The 17,532-nt window shown below is 39.7% G+C and overlaps 1 protein-coding gene across 2 annotated transcripts in view; it reads left to right on the top strand.

The window, feature by feature from the left end:
* TRA2A (transformer 2 alpha homolog) overlaps positions 1 to 13,163 on the top strand; it is a 53,676-nt gene extending 40,513 nt beyond the window's left edge. The window contains exons 5-8 of one of the 2 annotated variants that reach the window (XM_074945788.1): positions 10,707 to 10,822; positions 11,343 to 11,459; positions 12,255 to 12,322; positions 12,526 to 13,163. In XM_074945788.1, the coding sequence (XP_074801889.1) occupies positions 10,707 to 10,822; positions 11,343 to 11,459; positions 12,255 to 12,322; positions 12,526 to 12,536 (312 nt within the window). In that variant the 3' untranslated portion in view covers positions 12,537 to 13,163. The remainder of the gene's footprint in view (positions 1 to 10,706; positions 10,823 to 11,342; positions 11,460 to 12,254; positions 12,323 to 12,525) is intronic. The other variant, XM_074945789.1, reaches the window with a different exon arrangement.
* Positions 13,164 to 17,532: the final 4,369 nt, after the last annotated feature.

Raw genomic sequence — 17,532 nt, forward strand, 5'->3', positions numbered from 1 at the left:
TCCAAAGTAGACAAGTGTCTCTTTGGACCATTAGCAGGTTCATGTGCATTCTGACATGTCTGAAACTTCACTAAGATTCTTTTGAGTTTTTAATGTGACCCTGGCAAAGCTGATCAGCTTTTGAGTTATTTAGTACCTGTGTTTTCTGCTACTGAGTAACTGGCTACACAGACCCTACCTTAAGCAAAATTTAAGATTTTATTTTAAAGTTTCTAGCCCTCGTGGTTATGAAGAGAACATGAAATGAGTGTAAACTGTCTGTGTTGTCTTCCTAAGTGTGTAGACAGTTTGAAACAGTAGGTCTAAGTATGAATTATCTTCCTGCTCAATGGAGTGTTAATTCTGGAACCTAATTATGACAGTTTGTCAGCCTTATTAACTATAATGATGCTGACCACATTAGCAGAAACATCTAGCTATTATGCTTATTTCACAATCATAAACTGTTTTCCCAGTTTCCAAAAGCCCCAGCTATCTCTTAACCGTTGATAGTCTCCAGCTTCCACAATGCAGTTCTGTATTTTCAGTACAAAATTCTGCAACCGCTGAAAAAACTGATAATTATGGTGCAACATTTAATTGAATTTAACGTGCTTGTATTTAATTCTGTAAAATAGTCCTTCAGTGTGAAACTGCTACAGAATTTCCAGTCTTTCACCAGAGTGCTAAATTTCTGTCACGGTAGAATTTAGGTCCATCCAACATGTCTGACTACACATAACTGCCATCTCTCCATATCCTATCCAGTCTCCCTGTACTTAAGTAAAAACATCATAGGTGGTAACAACCAAACTCAACATCACTTAATAGCCCCACCCTATCATTTCTCATTAAGTATCAAGATGTCTGCTCCTGCCTGTGATTGCCTCATGATGCTAGCCTCCATTACCCATTTGTTAGATTTTCAAACAAGGACCTTCATGCTTTCTCCCATGCTGCCCCTCACCCTTGGGAGGAGCTTCCTGTAAACATCCACAAAACCACTTCAGTGTTCTCCTTCAGATCAGTCCTTAAAACTCTCCTATGCCATGATGCACCCAAAAAGCTTAACAGTTGGGCTATGGTCTCAGCACACCAGTAGCCAGTGAGGCTGGCGAATGTTCTCATGTGACCCTCTGTCTCTTGCTGTATAATTAGATTGTAAGCTCCTTGGGGCAGGAACCTTCCTTTTTGTTCTGTGTTTATGGAGTGCCTGTCAGTGGGGTCCTGGTACATGAGTGTGTCTCGTAGGCAGTACGAAATTAAATATAATTAATATCTGTGGACATCTTGAATTTTTCTGTCAGACTTTAGATAGGACTTGAGAAAGAGGCAGTCCTTGTAGCAGTAATTAATGGCCACTCTCCAGTATGGATAAAAGCCAAACCTCAGCCTTACTTTGGCTTTTGATTCTATTGTTGCATGGCATAACTAAAGTAGATGGCATAACACTATGCTCATTCCAATTGAACAGGACCTAGATAGAGGTGTTGGAAAGCTGCTCCTCTTCTTCAAGTGGTGTCCCTATGGGTGCTCCTGTTGAGCCCATGACTGGAGATTTTTACTTAACAATGTCCGTTCAATCTGCTCATCCATCCCTATGCCAGGACCCTGGTGAGATCTATGGTCTTGAAGAGTCTACCTCTTGACTCGATACCACTGAATTGAAGGACTCCTCATCCAGTACTGGAGAGGCTGTAAAGTCCTGGAGCACCAAGGAGAGAGAGAGGTCCAATCAGGACTTGGTACCTTCTACCAGCAAGGAGGGCAAGCACAGACACTCAAGACTGGCACCATCAAGTTCAGCCCAGCTGTCAGTACCCATGCATTCGGCACCAGCAAGCAACAGCACCACACATGATTAGCTTCTGTTTTGGTATGCCCACAGTTGGTGGTACCATCTACTTTGGCGACCATGGCCTCCGCTACTGTATCAGTACTGATCCCCTATTTGGTACCACAGGAGTTCAGATATATACTAAGGCAATATCAGCCTTTCATCCTCCGCTAGAACGATTTTCCATATTTGCTCATGCAGTGTGGTCTAGGTTTATTAAAGGTTTGAAGAATGTCTGTCTCCAGATTAGAAGCCCTGCCCCAACCTGAGATCTCAGTCTGGTACTCATTTACCTTATGAGACCTCCATTCAAACCAGTGGCAACCTGCTCTGTTGCTTTGGTCTATGAAGACAGCCTTTTTAGAAGCTATCACGTCAGCCATAAGGTTACGGAGTCTGGATCCTAAATGGCAGATTCCCTTTCCCTACCCCCCATTTACACTGGTCTTTAAGGGTAAGTTCTCTTTACATCCACATCTTAAATTCTTATCTAAGTTTCTATCAGAGTTCCACCGTATTCAAGTCATTCATCTATCAGTGTTTTTTCCAGAGCTACATAGTTCTCTGCAGGATTTTTGTTTCTGTACCCTAGATGTCAGAAGGGCATTGGCCTTCTACTTAGATGGGACCAAGCAATTTAAGACGACACCTAGGCTCTTTATTTCCTTTGCAGATAGATCCACACAGTTCTCGATCTCTCAATCAGTTCTCAATACTCATAGGCTATCAAGATGGATATCTAGATATATTTATCACTTGTTACAATGCTGCGGGTGTTCATCCACCCCCCCCCCTTGCCCCTTAGGGTAATAGCACATTCAACCAGATCTCAGGCAACATCTGTGGCATTACTGATGGAGTGTACTAGTATCTGAAATATTGTAGGGCTACTACATGGGCTTCAATACATACGTTATCAAAATATTACGCCTTGCTCCATGCTGTTCAGGCTTGGTTCTGCAGTATTGTCTTCAGTTCGGACTCTATTCTGAAGCTCCCTCCTCCACTGAAGACTGCTCAGAAGTTACCTGAAGTGGAGCACTCATAGGGACACTTCTCAGAGATGATGATGTTGGTTACTTTGTGCAGTAACTGGTTATTTCAGGAGCGGCAGAAGCTCCCTAAAAGTGGGGGGACCACCAGCGCCTGAACTGTGGCCCCTTCCCCTATGTCCCCTCTGCCATGGCTCTGCCTCCCCCCCCCTCCCCGGGTCGCTTGCCCTTATGGCTATTATGCCCTCCCACTTTCAAAAGTAGTGGGGCTATGGCCCCCTTGCCTCTCCTGTTCCAGCATCACTGGGTTCTTAGAGATGTCTCTCTCTGTGGGTGCTCCGCTACCCACCCGTCTTCCCCTCTGCTTCAGATTATTCCTGTTTGGGTGGAGAGGAAAGGGCGATTCACCTGCGTGCCCCTCAGTAGTCTTGGTACTGGGCACAAGGAGGCATGGGCATGTGCATGGGCTGAATGGACATTGCTAACTCTCTCTGATCAAGGGCTTTGAGGGGTGAATGTGCACCTGAAGGAGGAGACATTTCAAAGAACCAGTTACTTCACAGAGTAATTTCTTTCCAAAGAGCTCTCATGTGGAATACTGTAAAGATCTACTTGCTGAGCTTACAAGACACCATGGGGTCAACTGACAAAACCCATCTTTGTTTTCAATAGATGCAATAAATGACTTCACAGTTTTATTCCAATGTTTCCAAAAGATCAGCTGTTGAACAGCCTTAATCCACCCAGATTCTTCTATCTAACACCAATTGAATAGGTGTTGCTATTACTACAAAGGCTGTGTTGAGTGCATTTCTTGCTGCTATAAGCTTTTAGCAGTCCTGTACTATCATGCTATTATATAAGGCTGGGTTGTTTCACTTGCCAACCTAAGACCTGTTTTGCTTCAAAATATATGCAGTTTGCACGTGGTCCTTCCTGTATGCTTTTTCAAAACAATGTTACTAAGAATCTTTAAGGGTCCAGTTTGGTCTTCAGTTGCTATTTTCAAAGCAGAGGTACCTGAAGTATTCTACCTGCTAGAGTATTTTTTTGTCCTTTCCAGGATGTTTATTTGAGTAAGATCAATTGTAAAACAAGTATGGTTTCTGAGGGCACAGTCTCTGAGGTTCTGTCTGATTGTGCTTTTTAGAGGAAAGGAGATGTTTTATCACTCACATTTTCTTAAGAACCTTAAAGTTGGAGATTTGTTTTTGTCTTGTCTGTTGCAGTATGTGGTCACTTGCGTTGATATTCCTTGAGTTTCTCAGTCTCAAAGAATGAGATGTTTAAGGAATGGCATTTGATTACAAGGGATTATCACATCTGTAATCTTCTCCCTTTGGAGATAATTCAGAGGATTGGCATTCCATCATAAAATTCTAATGAAAAATCAGTCTACCTCCACTTATTTACAGCATTGTTACTTAAAAACCTTGATGGAATTCTAGCCCATTCTCACCTATCCATCTACTTCCTGTTTGCGTTTTGGGGTTCACTTTTCCATTGTAAAAAACATGCATCCTCAGGAATGTTTTGTGTTGACTAAGAATATATATAGCAGTGGGAAAAACTACTACTGCACTCATAGCTAAAACACCTTTCAGTAACAATGCTGCACATATGGGGAAGTGGAATGCCTTCTCACTAAAATCCTAAGTAGAATATCTGTAACATTGTGTATTTGTTTAGTAATGGGTCAGGAAACTTCTAACTGAGAGAGACTGGATAATTCAGGGTATTGGTAATTATATGGAAAATTTTCAGTTTTATCAATGCCAGTTGTATGGAATTTCCAGTTTTGTTAATCTTACAAAACTACTTTTAGAAATGGTGGTAATTTACACTCTTGGCAGTCTAAGTAAAGGCACCAAGGATTGTGTAGGCATAGAGACTGCACTGCTTTTTAGACCTTTATAGATTAATTTCCCTGGATCAGCATAACACATTAATAAAGCATGAACTTTACATTGTTGCTAGACGTACTTTGTGTTTTTGTTCTGCAGATAGAGAACTTAAGGGCAGTCAGTTCATCACCTTTCCCAAGCACTGAAACATGAACTTAAATCCAAAAAAATCACAAAAATATTCTGACCAAATATTTACATTACTTAAGACCACTGTTATGAATTATCAGTGCTAATTACTCTCTACAGTGCTGGCTTGTTGGTGTGTTCAGAAATAAATTTACATAGTTTATTACAGACTTCGAAAATTCTCATACAAATTATTCAGTGAATGCTTAAAATTGTTCGCAAAAAAAAAAAAATCATACAGAAGGAACTCTTGAGAACAAAATGCACCAGCAGAAATTAAGAGTTTTGGACCTATGGGATGACTTTTTAAAAACATGTTTGCTGATTGTAAAATGTCCTGACATTGCTGACACACAACATAGAAACATTAGAAAAGCATTCCAGTTAAAAATAATTTTGTTTTCTATCCTGTATTTATCTACTCGTAAATTCTTTAAAGCTTTTTAAAAAACAGGATCCCAAATTCTTAGCAGGATGTTTAAATATGTAAAATGCAGGCTTGCTTGTAATTTCTAACATATTTAACATTACAAATACCTACACCAGAGTAGGGAACTGACTCAGAGTCTTATAAGGAAATAGTCTTGAATGTAAGGCTTCACGGATTACAGCATAAAAAGCTATTTTTACACGCTTAATTTGTTTGCATTTTTTATTCTGATCTGAATTAGGTATTAAACAATATATTGGTTTCATAAAAGCTTTAGTTTAATTCATTCATTGTGACTGTATAGTCCTATCACATGTTTTAATGTGTCCATTGCATCACAGTTGTTTTTTGTGGAAGTGATTATGACATAGGAAGGACTTCAGGTAAGAAATAGGTAACAGAAGCCAATGACTTAGTAGAAAGTCTTTCCATGCAAGTAATCTCAGTTCTTCGTGAAGAAATACTGAAAGTAAATATATGTAGAAATATTTGAATGTGTCCCAAAAGTCATTGACTACTATTTAGAAGTTATAGCTGGAAGCTTTTTTATTTAAAACATTTTTAGTGTGTAAGGTGTGGCAAGATGTCTGATTTTAGTCTGGTGGGTCCTGTGCTTTTCTTGGTGGGGAGCTAAAATGCCACCCTTTGCCCTGCATTGGGTTCCGAGGGCCCCGCTACTAGCCTGGGAAGGTGGTAGAGGAGGGAAGCAGGGGAGGGGTCTGGGTTTGCTCCTCGCTCTGAGTCCCAGCCCCTCTCAACCCCTGTGGGTTTCTTACCCTCGTCCCCCTTAGGTGGGGTTACCCTTGGTCCTTAGATGCTGGGGGGAAGGGAGTCTCCCTGTCCTGCTGGGCAGGGTCTCCCTTGCTTCAGTTCTCAGGTCTTCCAAACCTCTCAACACACCTCCAAGCTCCAGTCCTTTCTCCTTCCTCCTTCTCCCTGACTGCCTGATGCGGGGTGATGGTGGTGGGGGTTATTAGGTTCCTAACAGGGCCTTAATTGACTGCAGGTGCTCCAATTAACCTGCAGCCACCTTCCCTAGTCTACAGGGAACCATGCTTAATTACCCTTGAGCTTATATATTTCCCCTCTAGCACTCTCCTACTGCTCCCTGGCCCTCCTGTATCACAAAGGGTATTACTTTTACATTTGAATTAGTAAATTACTAAGTATGCTTGGTCTGCTTCATTGGTTTCACAAATTCTTGAAGCTGTACATAGCAATTAATAAGAGACTGTCAAATAAAGGCCTTTAATGTTTGATCTGTTTGCAGTTTGGGTTGTATCTCTTATTTAAAACCCATCATGTAATTGCCACAATTATTTTCGGCGACTTTAGGCCTCATGAAAGATATTGACAGCTCTACGAAGTGAAATCCTGTATCTGCCGAATAAGTCCAACACACACAGATGGCGTCAGCCCTCCTATATGCCTCAATCCTCCCCTGGGTTGTGTTTTTTCTAAGGCAGAAGTTCCCAAACTTTTGTTATTACATACCCCCTTCCAGATCTACCAGCTGCCTGCGTACCTCTAACCTTCTCATCACTGATAATTTTTGTGTTCTAAACACTACCTGTCTTTAGCCATCTGTCCATATTTCACTGTTTTGTACAGATATATTTATAGTGTGACATATATAACCACAAAAAAACCAAACCCTCACTAAATTCTGAGCTCAGTTAGACTGGACAGTTACTGGGCAACTGAACCCATGCTGTAGGATGATTGGAGGTGAGGGCTCTGTAAGTCAATGTATCTGTGTTCTCTTTGGTGCATCTTGGAGTAAATTAACTACTGTATTTTATATAACAAATTCCCACAGTTTTAAAGCTTTGATTAGTTTATTATGAAAATGCAATAAATAAAATAATAAAATCCACCCTTGCACAATTTCTCCAATGTAGCCCCAGGGTTATGCATACCACTGTTTGGAAACCTCTGTTCTAGGAGGATGAAAGAGTAGTTGATTCTCTGCCTGTTGAATCCTTGGCCATTGTCACCTAGGGGAAAGGTGGTATACCAGTCCACAAAGATCTACACAAACTACCAACTTAAAGTTAATAGCCCACTGAACAGCTGTAAGGCTTTAAACAGCTACTAAGCTGTTCCATGTTTAAGATCATTTAGAATTGAAGGATTCACATGTGGTTACCAATGTTCATATGCTTCCACTCTTTCTCCCTCTGTGAAGATGGTGACTTACCAAGTTTTGCCCATGTAATCTACACAAGTAAACTACTAAAACTTCTTTCTGTAGAAGAGTTGTCTGTTACATCATCTTATAAAAGCCATGGTGATTTCAGGTCCACTAGAAACATTCAGGCATTGGGGAGAAAATCAGTGTTCAAATAGAAAAGGACAAAATCAACAGGGGAAAACATATTATGCCTCTGAAAGGTAGTAAACAGTGATGCTTAAAACCAAAATTAAACTTTAATAATTTTCTTCTTAAATTTGGGCATCTATTATAAATTTTGGGCATCTGTTATAGACATTCAAATCAATACTGTTTTCCTCCCTTTTGATTAAAAACTGAATTTCTGAGACTCTGCCGTATGGACGTGCAATCCTATTTGAAAATATATTTGCTACAAATGTGTTTAAAGAATTTAACTATGGGAAACTTTCCCTAGGCAAGTTAACATTTTAAGCATTTTTTTATATACTTTACAGTAAGTAGTAAATATATGCTTTGCATACAAGTACAAAATAACCATAAAAACTGATGTGTTTGAGATACAGAAATGCAAACAATATCAAAAGTTATTAGCATTCTTAATGTGTGTCCCTGACAATAATGTCTGTGCAAATTTAAGACACTTTCACCTGTGGACCATTTAAAAGCAGGAAATGGAAGCAGATTTTCAAAGTGGCCTTCGTTGAGTCATTTTGCAATGATCCTTAGATGCCAAAAGCAGTCCATGAACTATCTGATTTCTCTGTTTGTTGCTTTGTGCTGTTAAGAATAGTACAGAGCATCATTAAGAAGAATTGCTAGTGGCTGAAGGTGGGATCAGGTTATAAAAATTATTTGACTTAAATTACATTTTAAAAAAAATCTAGGCCCCATTGTTCTTGCCTGTTGGGTAAATAGATGTCTATACAAACTGTAATACACATAGGTAAAAAAGGAAATTGCTTTAAAATTATTTTAAAAATCCTGACCATGATGCTGACAGTTCAACTCTTTTAGTTTTGTGTTTTACGTGGGAGTTTTGGGGGTCTTTGTGTTTTGTTTTTTGATAAACATTTATTTGGGACACTAAGCAGGCCAGTTGGATTTTTTGAAGAGCTCTGGAATTAAAAATTAAACTGTATAATCTTTATATTAAAGTGTAGTGTTTTTTGGGGAAACAGTTTATGAATATTTTGGGTCAAAATATGATACTAGAATTACACTCTTTAGATACATAGGTACCTATCTTAAGGGTAGTTCTAAGACGTTCTTCCAGTTAACTGGCAAATAAGGTTTGAGTGTCTTAGGTATGTTGCTGGTATATAAAAGCTCTCAAAATGGATCATCTTCAAGGCTGACTTCTCCCTGAAAGGGAAGGGACCGTTTGAATTAGAAGTTCCTTTTCCTGTAGAGTTAGTTCTTCAGTTAAACAAAAACCTCAATCAGAAGTCTGTATTTGTGAACTGGCTGTCACTTGTGCCATATTTGCTTTGTAAGACTTGACCAAAATTGCTGGCTCATATTCCTGAGATTTTAAAACATCTTCCACTGCAATATAAAATAACCCCACTTTTTATACCTAATTTCACTTTATCAAGTTTCTAAGATGCCTATGGTCAAAATGACACCAGTTGAGAATCCTGTTGAGGTCTAGGGTATTCTGTAGCCAGTTGCTTTTTTATATCTTAGCGCATCTTTGATGAACAGCATATTTATTTTATGGCATTATAGGAGTAGTTTAAAAGATTATGGGTATGCAACCACTTCAAAACCTTGTATTTATATGTTTAAGTGTAGTGTTGAAAGATTGAGATCTTGCTCATTATCCCCTTACGGTTTTGCTCTGCTATTCAGTTTACTAAATCTAGCTATTTTTGAGTTTGAATAGATATCACTAGGTGGCAATATAGTCTAGATATAAACAGCATTATAAAAGAGCAAACTAAGTGGGATTAAATTGGTTAGTGGAGAATTGTTATTTCCAGTTTGGTAGGGATATGAACAGTGACCGTGTGGTGGTGTCTTGTAGATTCCTATTGCATTGATTTTAACATTAAATTATAAAATTGTTGGCTAAAAAGGGGGCTTGAAAAGGAACCATTTCTTAATCTAATTTTGTTTTAAAGGTTACAATTTTAGTGTCTGTAAAAGAGAATGCTTTGTGTATCATTTACAAGAAAGCTTTTGTGTGGTGTGTGATATTTAACTTAAAATCCATAAAATGGGAACACAATTTGGTATGCTAATTTTAATAAAACTCTATTTAGCTCACATAGAAGAAGGAAAATACAATCTAAATAAGGTAAACTAATTGTTAGTATGAACTGATTGCCCAAAGACCCGTTAGCAGCTGAGAACGCCCTTAGATGGAAGGGGCCAGAAATTGCTGCTTATTGCAAGTAGCACTTAATTGTAACCTAATAAATATATTTAAATAATAGCGGTTAACTCTGATTTCTTTGACTGAAGTCTTAATTATATTCACGTAACTCTTTAAAGTGTGTTATGCCCCTTTTGAATTCCAGTTTGCATGATTTGGAATAGGGCTAGGGGGCCATTGTATTGATTCAAAACTCAGAGTCGCAGGGGGCCAGTGAATGAGTGCGTGCGCGGGTTTCAGTCCTGTCTGGGGGCGCAGCCTTCCAGCACAGTCCCCGATGTGTATCGGTTTAGCGAGCTGCACAGAGTGGGAGTGGGGAGGAAGGTTGTAATTAGGTATCCATGTAGGCTAAACCCGCCATTTTATTAAGCTCTGCTGGAGTAGGTCCTTGTAAGGGAGATGGCAGGAGGCAGAGCGCGCATGAAATGGCAGCCGACTAGCAGTCATGCGGCCATATGCACCCCGTAGGAAGCCACTGTGTGCGCGGCTTCTCAATGAGCCCGTTGCCTCCGCGTCGGAGCAGGCGCTCGGAAGGATGCAGTTTGCAGGGGAAGCTGCTTTGCTGCCTGTTAACTTTTTTGTTGGCTAAATGTCGAAGTCTGGGGAAAGCGTCAGTATGTTAATGGCTAGCACAGGGATCGCGTGTCACGTAACTCCAGCGCCCCAGTGCAGGCAGCGCTGCAACACTCCGCCTGCGACGGGCATGTCGGCGGGCGAGACGCGCTGCTCGCCACAGCGGGGCGCTAGTAACCAGCCTGACTCGAGCCCGTTTGTTCAGGGCTTGCGCCGCGTACTGAGAAGCGAAGCGCTCATTTTATCTCCTATTCATTAAGCGGTGTAGCAGCTCGCGAGCTAATGGCCGGGCCCCTGTCTCCCCTGCAGGCGATGGAACATGCAAATGGCATGGAGCTGGACGGCAGGAGGATTCGCGTGGATTACTCCATCACCAAGAGAGCGCACACCCCCACCCCGGGCATCTACATGGGCAGGCCAACCCAGTAAGGAATTGACTCTTCATTCTGTGTGAACGGCCTCAGATCGAGTTAAACTAAATGTTTGAACTCTGAACTGCAGACGCTACCAGCAATGTATTTCTTGTGAGGATTTCAGTCGTCTGCCTTTTTTAAGCTGCTCCTTATCTCTAATGTAGGGTGGGTGGGTTTGTTGCAGTTGATCCTGAGGTACACTATTAAACCCTCTTTTAGTATGGTATTTTTACTTAAGGTGAACATCTTTTATAGCCCAAGAGCTTACTGGGTGAAGAATATATTAAAAATAAACAAGATGGGGCGGCGGGAAATTGTTCCAGGGCTCTTTAAATGTCTAAACCCCACCCCACTCTGGTCAATTAATGCACTTAGTGATTTTTTTAAAATGTGGAATCTACTAAGTCTGAGACAGAAAGTGTACAGGGAGTAGTTGTCACTTGAGGATGCTGAAGATCATTTTAGAGAACTTAAAATTCACAAGAAAGAATGCAGATTTCTGTGCTTCCATTTTGTTCCTTTTTGTAAATAGCAGTGGAGGTGGCGGCGGTGGTGGTGGTGGAGGAGCAGGTCGTCGTCGTGATTCCTATTACGATAGGGGATATGATAGAGGATATGACAGATATGAAGAATATGACTACCGGTACAGGTAACAAGTTGGATTAATTTTGATTCTTTCATTTTAATTTTTTTAATAAAGGTAGTTGCTGTGGGGAGACTTGCGACTCTCATACATATCTGGTGTCCTTAAATTTCAAGTGACCCCTAGGAGAGAGATCAGCAAAAGCAAGCCTTGTAGCCTTATTAATACAGTTATGTCAACTAAATAACACATTCAGCAGTCCACATACTAATTTCTAGAGGAATAAGGGGGGAGAAAGGGAAATAATGTTAGTAGGGAGCTGGAGGAAAGGCTAATGTAATAAAAAGGTGAGGTTTCATAATCGGGAGGAGGAGAAAAAAGATCTGAGCCCAAGTTAATAAGAATGGATGTAAATAGGCAGGGGTGCAAATATAATTAAAGGGAAATATTAAAACAAAATGGAAAATGTCATATTGAAAGTAAAAGCCACTAAAGGGATGGTTAAGCATGAGGTCAAATCCATTTAAAAATCTTTCTCCTTTGTCAAAGTTGTATAGTTTAACTAAGTTCTTTGGGGTAAGGACTTGTTTCTACATGTCTGCAGAAGTGCTGTGCACACTTCGGAGCACCATATAGGATAATAAACATATTCTAAATAAACTCATAAGTTTAAATACCATACTTGGAATAGAGAAGCTAGGAAGCTCCTTAAATATTTCATTGTGAGTCTCTGCCAGATCAGATTTAAATCAACCATACAGTCCGATCTTCCACTGTCAAGGGAACAACTGTCATCATATAGAAGTGATTGTATAAAGACACTTTCATAACAAAGCTACAACTTCTATATTCTCTTTAAAGGAGACGATCACCTTCACCTTATTATAGCCGATACCGATCACGGTCAAGATCCCGCTCCTATAGCCCAAGTAAGTATATGTAAATAGTTCGTATTGAACCATGCTAGTGCATCTGGACTTGATTTGTTAGTTTTAATGGAAAATAGACTCGTGATGAATGAGAAATTTTGAATGTGGCAACAGAAAATTCACCTTGGTGTAAGTTCTGCTATTGCAAGTTTGAATGTTTAAATGTACATGATTTTTATAGTAATATTGTTATCTTTTTCCAGGACGCTACTGAAGAACGGAAGAATTACGGTTGTGGACATGATTTTTAAATAAAGTTCTGCCCTTAGCTTCCCTTTGGTCTCCCCCTCCTTTCCCCTCAAATCTCTCTTATAAGATCTTTGGTTCATTTAGAAGATACATATTTTCAGTTGAAGTATTGCTGTTTTCCACCCCCTTTTATTGTAATACTCTTAAAATCGTAATTGTTGTAGTTTTGTGTAGTTAAACATCTTAAGCAAAACTAAATAGAAATCCCAAAGTGTTACTACATTTTGTAAGTCATTTTGTTTTTGTTTTTAAAACAGTTGTACTCCTGGCTAATCTAATGAGGAGAAGAGAGCATTGATGTTTTTTAAAGCTTGCATGTTGTGTGTAATATACGCACTCAGCTACTTTAATATAAACCTGTGTTTCCAAAAAATAACTTGTTAATCTTTCTGTTAATGCTTGGTTGTTAATTTTGAAAAATAAGTAACGTTTCCGAACCTTTTCTGTAATGACAAATTTCACTAGATAGTCATGAACCCGACAGGTTTTTTTTTTTTTTTTTTGGTTAAATTGCTTTGAGTGTAAAATATTAAAGTGATAGCAAATTTTCATATTTGGTTTAACTTCTTTGGAAAAACAGATTCTTGTACACTGAAGATAAAAGTTTTGTGTTTTATAGATGAAAAGTTTCTAGACTGCTACACAGTGGATAACATTTGAAGTTAAAACCATACAAATCTAACTGATTTTTTTAATTGAACTCAAAGTAGTGTTTCCCCTTAATCAGTGCAGGAGAAAAAATATTTATTGAACATAGCAATTAGTTATATAATTTGCTGTTCATACAAACTCATGTTGGTATTACAATGATGGTTAAGGAAGTTCTAGTTTTCAGTCCTTCTGGAGTTGCTGGTATGGATAGAAAAATTACAGTTACATATAAACTTCTTCCTCAAAATAAAGTTAATTACACTGTAATGGATTTTCATGTCTTTTATTCTGCATTTACATGTCATCTGGTGATAAAAAGTACTACTACGGGCTAAATTCTAACCAGTGAGTTAGAGATGGAGAAGATCCATATTCCAAGAATCTTCTGAATCATCCAGCTCCCATGACTAGATTTAGATTACACTTTATTTATATTGACTTACTATTCCTTGCTAACTTTTTCACTATCAACTAATTAAACTTAACTATTACTAATTAACTGTGGAAGTTAATTTACTTCATTTCTTTTTGCATTTTATTCAGTTTTAGATTTGTAAAACATATGCATAGCTGGAGCTCTGGTCACATGCAGAAAGGTTTACCAATTTGAAGTAAATGTCTCCAAAGAAACCATCCCAAATGATTGACAAAATTTAGAAAATAAGAATAGTTTCCCTCATTTACATGATCTTGTTCACTAGCAAAATTTTTGGACGCAACAGCATGGAGGAGGAATGTTCAAAACATTTGTATTGCATTTTTAACTACATATTTTAGGGTTTTGACTCTTCTAAACTTTGGGCTGAAATTAGCTCTCCTTTTAATTCCCAAGCCATCAAAACTTCCCACAGTAATAGTTATTTGTATGTGTATAGTGCTTTAACTGAGACTCTCAAAGCAATTTTAAAAAATGGAATTAAGCCTAACTCTGCTGTGAAGAAATAAAGTAATAAACCCCTTTTACTGAGGTAGGGGGGAGGGTGCCCCAGGAAAAGGAAGTAGAGATTCGTGTTCAGTGACACCTGTGAAACTCTCATTGCACTTGCATTGGTGTAACAATAGAATAATTCTTATGCACAAGGAATCAAATCCATATCCAGTAGCTGTGTTAATTCTACAGGGTAACAAGAGTAAAGCTGTAAAAAGTATTGTTACTAAAGTAAGCAGACCTGACATTAATCAGGGATTGGTTGTTTTCAGTGAGCTTTGGTTGTAAGTTTTTCTGAGCATAATGGTTATGCATTACCAGTCCTAGCATAAGGAGGCCTTGATCAGTGGCTTTGGGGCAGGACCACAATAGACATAGAAGGTGCCATTTTTATGCAGACACCTAACGATAGTCTGAAAAGGTTTCATTAGTGTATTTTGTACTGGTCGTGAAAAATGTTTTGCAAATGGCACTGAGTCCAAAACAACCTCTAATTACCCAGGATAGCATAAATATGTGTTAAACCAATGTAGATTCTTTCAGTACTTACTGTGAAAAGCAAGTGGCAGTTTATTTGTAATAAGTTATACAGAAATTATCAGAAAATTGGTGGTAGTTGGACCTTAGAAGTGTTTGCTATGAGAGGAAATAGCTTTAGTGAAGCTACCATTTTAAAAATGTCATTTATACTGTATACCCATACTTTGTGCTTGAAAATGTGAGTTTTCAATCTCCTGTCTCACTACATGTGAAGCAAGTAAGTTGCTTTAAAAACAGAAGCAATGTGAGTTATGAAGCAGTCTTGATGCATTCAGCTGTTTAACACTTGGCTTGAACCTTCCGTCCATCTACCCTCTTCTGTTTCTTAGGTTCTTAGTAAAATGTCAAGTATTTCTGCTTCAGGGCACCACTAGTCTGCAATACTGGCTTGTTGCTTTGCTGCAGAGGAAACTCAAACTGTTGCTTAACTATCTACTCCACTTGGTCACAGCACTATCTTATGTTACCTTGAAGTTCTCCAGTGACATGGTAGGAGTCAAATTCTCTGGAACTAACGTTTTCGGGACAACTGATGGGCACAAAAACAAGTGAAACCCATTCTTCTCCCTTGCTCCCTACAAGGGGTAGCATTTTTTATTTGTTAGGCAAATGACCTAAGCACAGACTCTCCTGGAGTGCCTTCTGTCAGGCATGCAGTCCTCTACGCAATATCTGCAAAGTCCTCCACAGGCCGCATCAGAAAGCGGGGAGGGGCTATATCTGTTTTCTCAAGCTGGCAAAAGGACTCAAAAGAAGCCTTTTTCCTTCCCTCCCCCAATTTCCACACAGCACAGGGACTGTTCTGGGTGGCCTCTTCCCAGAAGAAGATACATAAAGGACTCTGGCTCTCATTCAGGGGCACCCAAGGAACACTAAGTGCAAAAACCCTTCTCATGTACCAAACACAGATTACTTGAAAAGGACCTAGGATACTTAGGTCCCTCAAAGTGCTTAAATGGGAGCTAACTGGCTTAGGGAAGCAGACAAGTGTCTTTCAGATCCCAGGACTCCCTAGTGGTTCTTCCTACCCCCAAAGGAACACTGTCCAGTGCCTCTATTGGATTGGTCTGCCCCCAGTTGAAGATGTACAACATACATTGCCCCACCTAAGAGCAATTAAGGGAACCTTGTCTGAACAGCACAAGATACCGCCCTCCCACTGCTACACAAGCTTATTCAGACAGCAATAGTTGCTGAAACACACTAAAAGGCCTTGGGTACTGAAAAAGCCCAAAGTGGCGGAAGTTCTTGTACACACATACACCCTGCCCTTGCACAGGGCAAGTTGCCTATATTAGACATGTCCAAATCAGAACCAAATACTCTTTCCATCCACCTATTTTGATGCCACATTAGTGATAGAGGAAGAAGGCCTCAAAACCAAGGGTAAGTCTACTATTCAGGCTAGGATGGCTGCAGATTTTTCCTTCACAACTTTTTGAATATCATGAGATCTAAATAAACACTTAGAAAAACAAAGGCCAAACAAAAACCCATTTTAGAACTTGTGTTAGTTTCAGGTGATTAAGGTTAATACAGCTGTGGCCTTGCTGACAAAAGACATGAGCAGCTTGGTCAGGGAGTCTTTTTAACCAAAGGATCCCATAGAGAAAACATTAGAAGCTACCCCCTGCAGAATGATTGCATCCTAGCCACGTGGGAGGCTATTGTGGCTGTATCATGGATGGTTGACAGTCATTCCCAAGAGATACTCTGCACATCCAAATGAACAGACATTCCTGTTTGGGGAAAACATTAAAAAAGGTGACAGCTAAAAATATAAAGAAAATAGAAAGCCATATTACTAAAGCCTAAAAAGTTGTAAATCTTCCCATACCAAAGTAATCCCTGTGGAAGGGTAGGCACTTAAGCTTTCAAAGGAGGATTACAGTGCTTCTCAGGCAGTCACAAGAGCAGCCATCTCATACATAAATCCTCCCTTTCTTGCTTTAAGGGGATGTTTTCCAAACTTTGGCATTTCAGACACTGCCACAACAGAGAGCGAGAAGAGTTGTGAATGTTGGGCACAGAAGAGGAGTGCTGGCATGATCACCACATCAGCCCATTTCGTGATCCAGATCTTGTATTCCTTTTAGCAGGAGATTAAGGACGAGGGTGCAGATCCTCTGTACAAAATCCCAACTGCCCCAAATTGTCAGATGCTGAAACTTCTGGACCTAATGCATGCAGACAAAATTCATTTAGCTGTCCTGCATCAGACCTGTAATCCTTCCTAACAGAGTGGATTGCCAAGAAGAATCCATGGCACAAGGTAACGCTCTCCACAAGTAACTATAATCCTTGAGATGGTGGAGCAAGATAGATTTAGCCCAAGGGAAAGTACTGACGAGAGATGCTGCCCACAAAGATAACTGTGGATGCATCAGGGTTGGGGTGAGGCACTTTCATGGATCTTCACACATTATGGTAGGTGGACCAGGAAGAAACATAGCAAGATTAAAAATTGGAGTCAGGGCAATGATCAATGCTGTTGGAGACCCTTAGCCTGCAAATGAAATTTAGCTCCATCCTGCTTCAGAGCAACAGATGAGCCAGCTATTCCATCAAATATTACTCTGCAAATCCCCAGTGTATGGGAAACTTGTCTCGGATACAGATGTCAAGTACAAGGTCAGCCTTCAAGTTGACTAGTTAACTTACCAAACTCTTCCACAAGGGAACTGGAGTTGAAATATACAGTACTGATCAAGATCTATGAGAAATTGCGGGGGCGGGGGCCTCAAATCAACTTATTTGTCTCAAGCAATAATCAGACTGCATTTTTCTTGATCAAGGCTCTAGGATATAGAGCAGGGTGGCCAACCTGTGGCTCTGGAGCCAC

Source organism: Natator depressus, chromosome 2 (assembly GCF_965152275.1).
Source record: "Natator depressus isolate rNatDep1 chromosome 2, rNatDep2.hap1, whole genome shotgun sequence".
Lineage (NCBI taxonomy): Eukaryota > Metazoa > Chordata > Testudines > Cheloniidae > Natator > Natator depressus.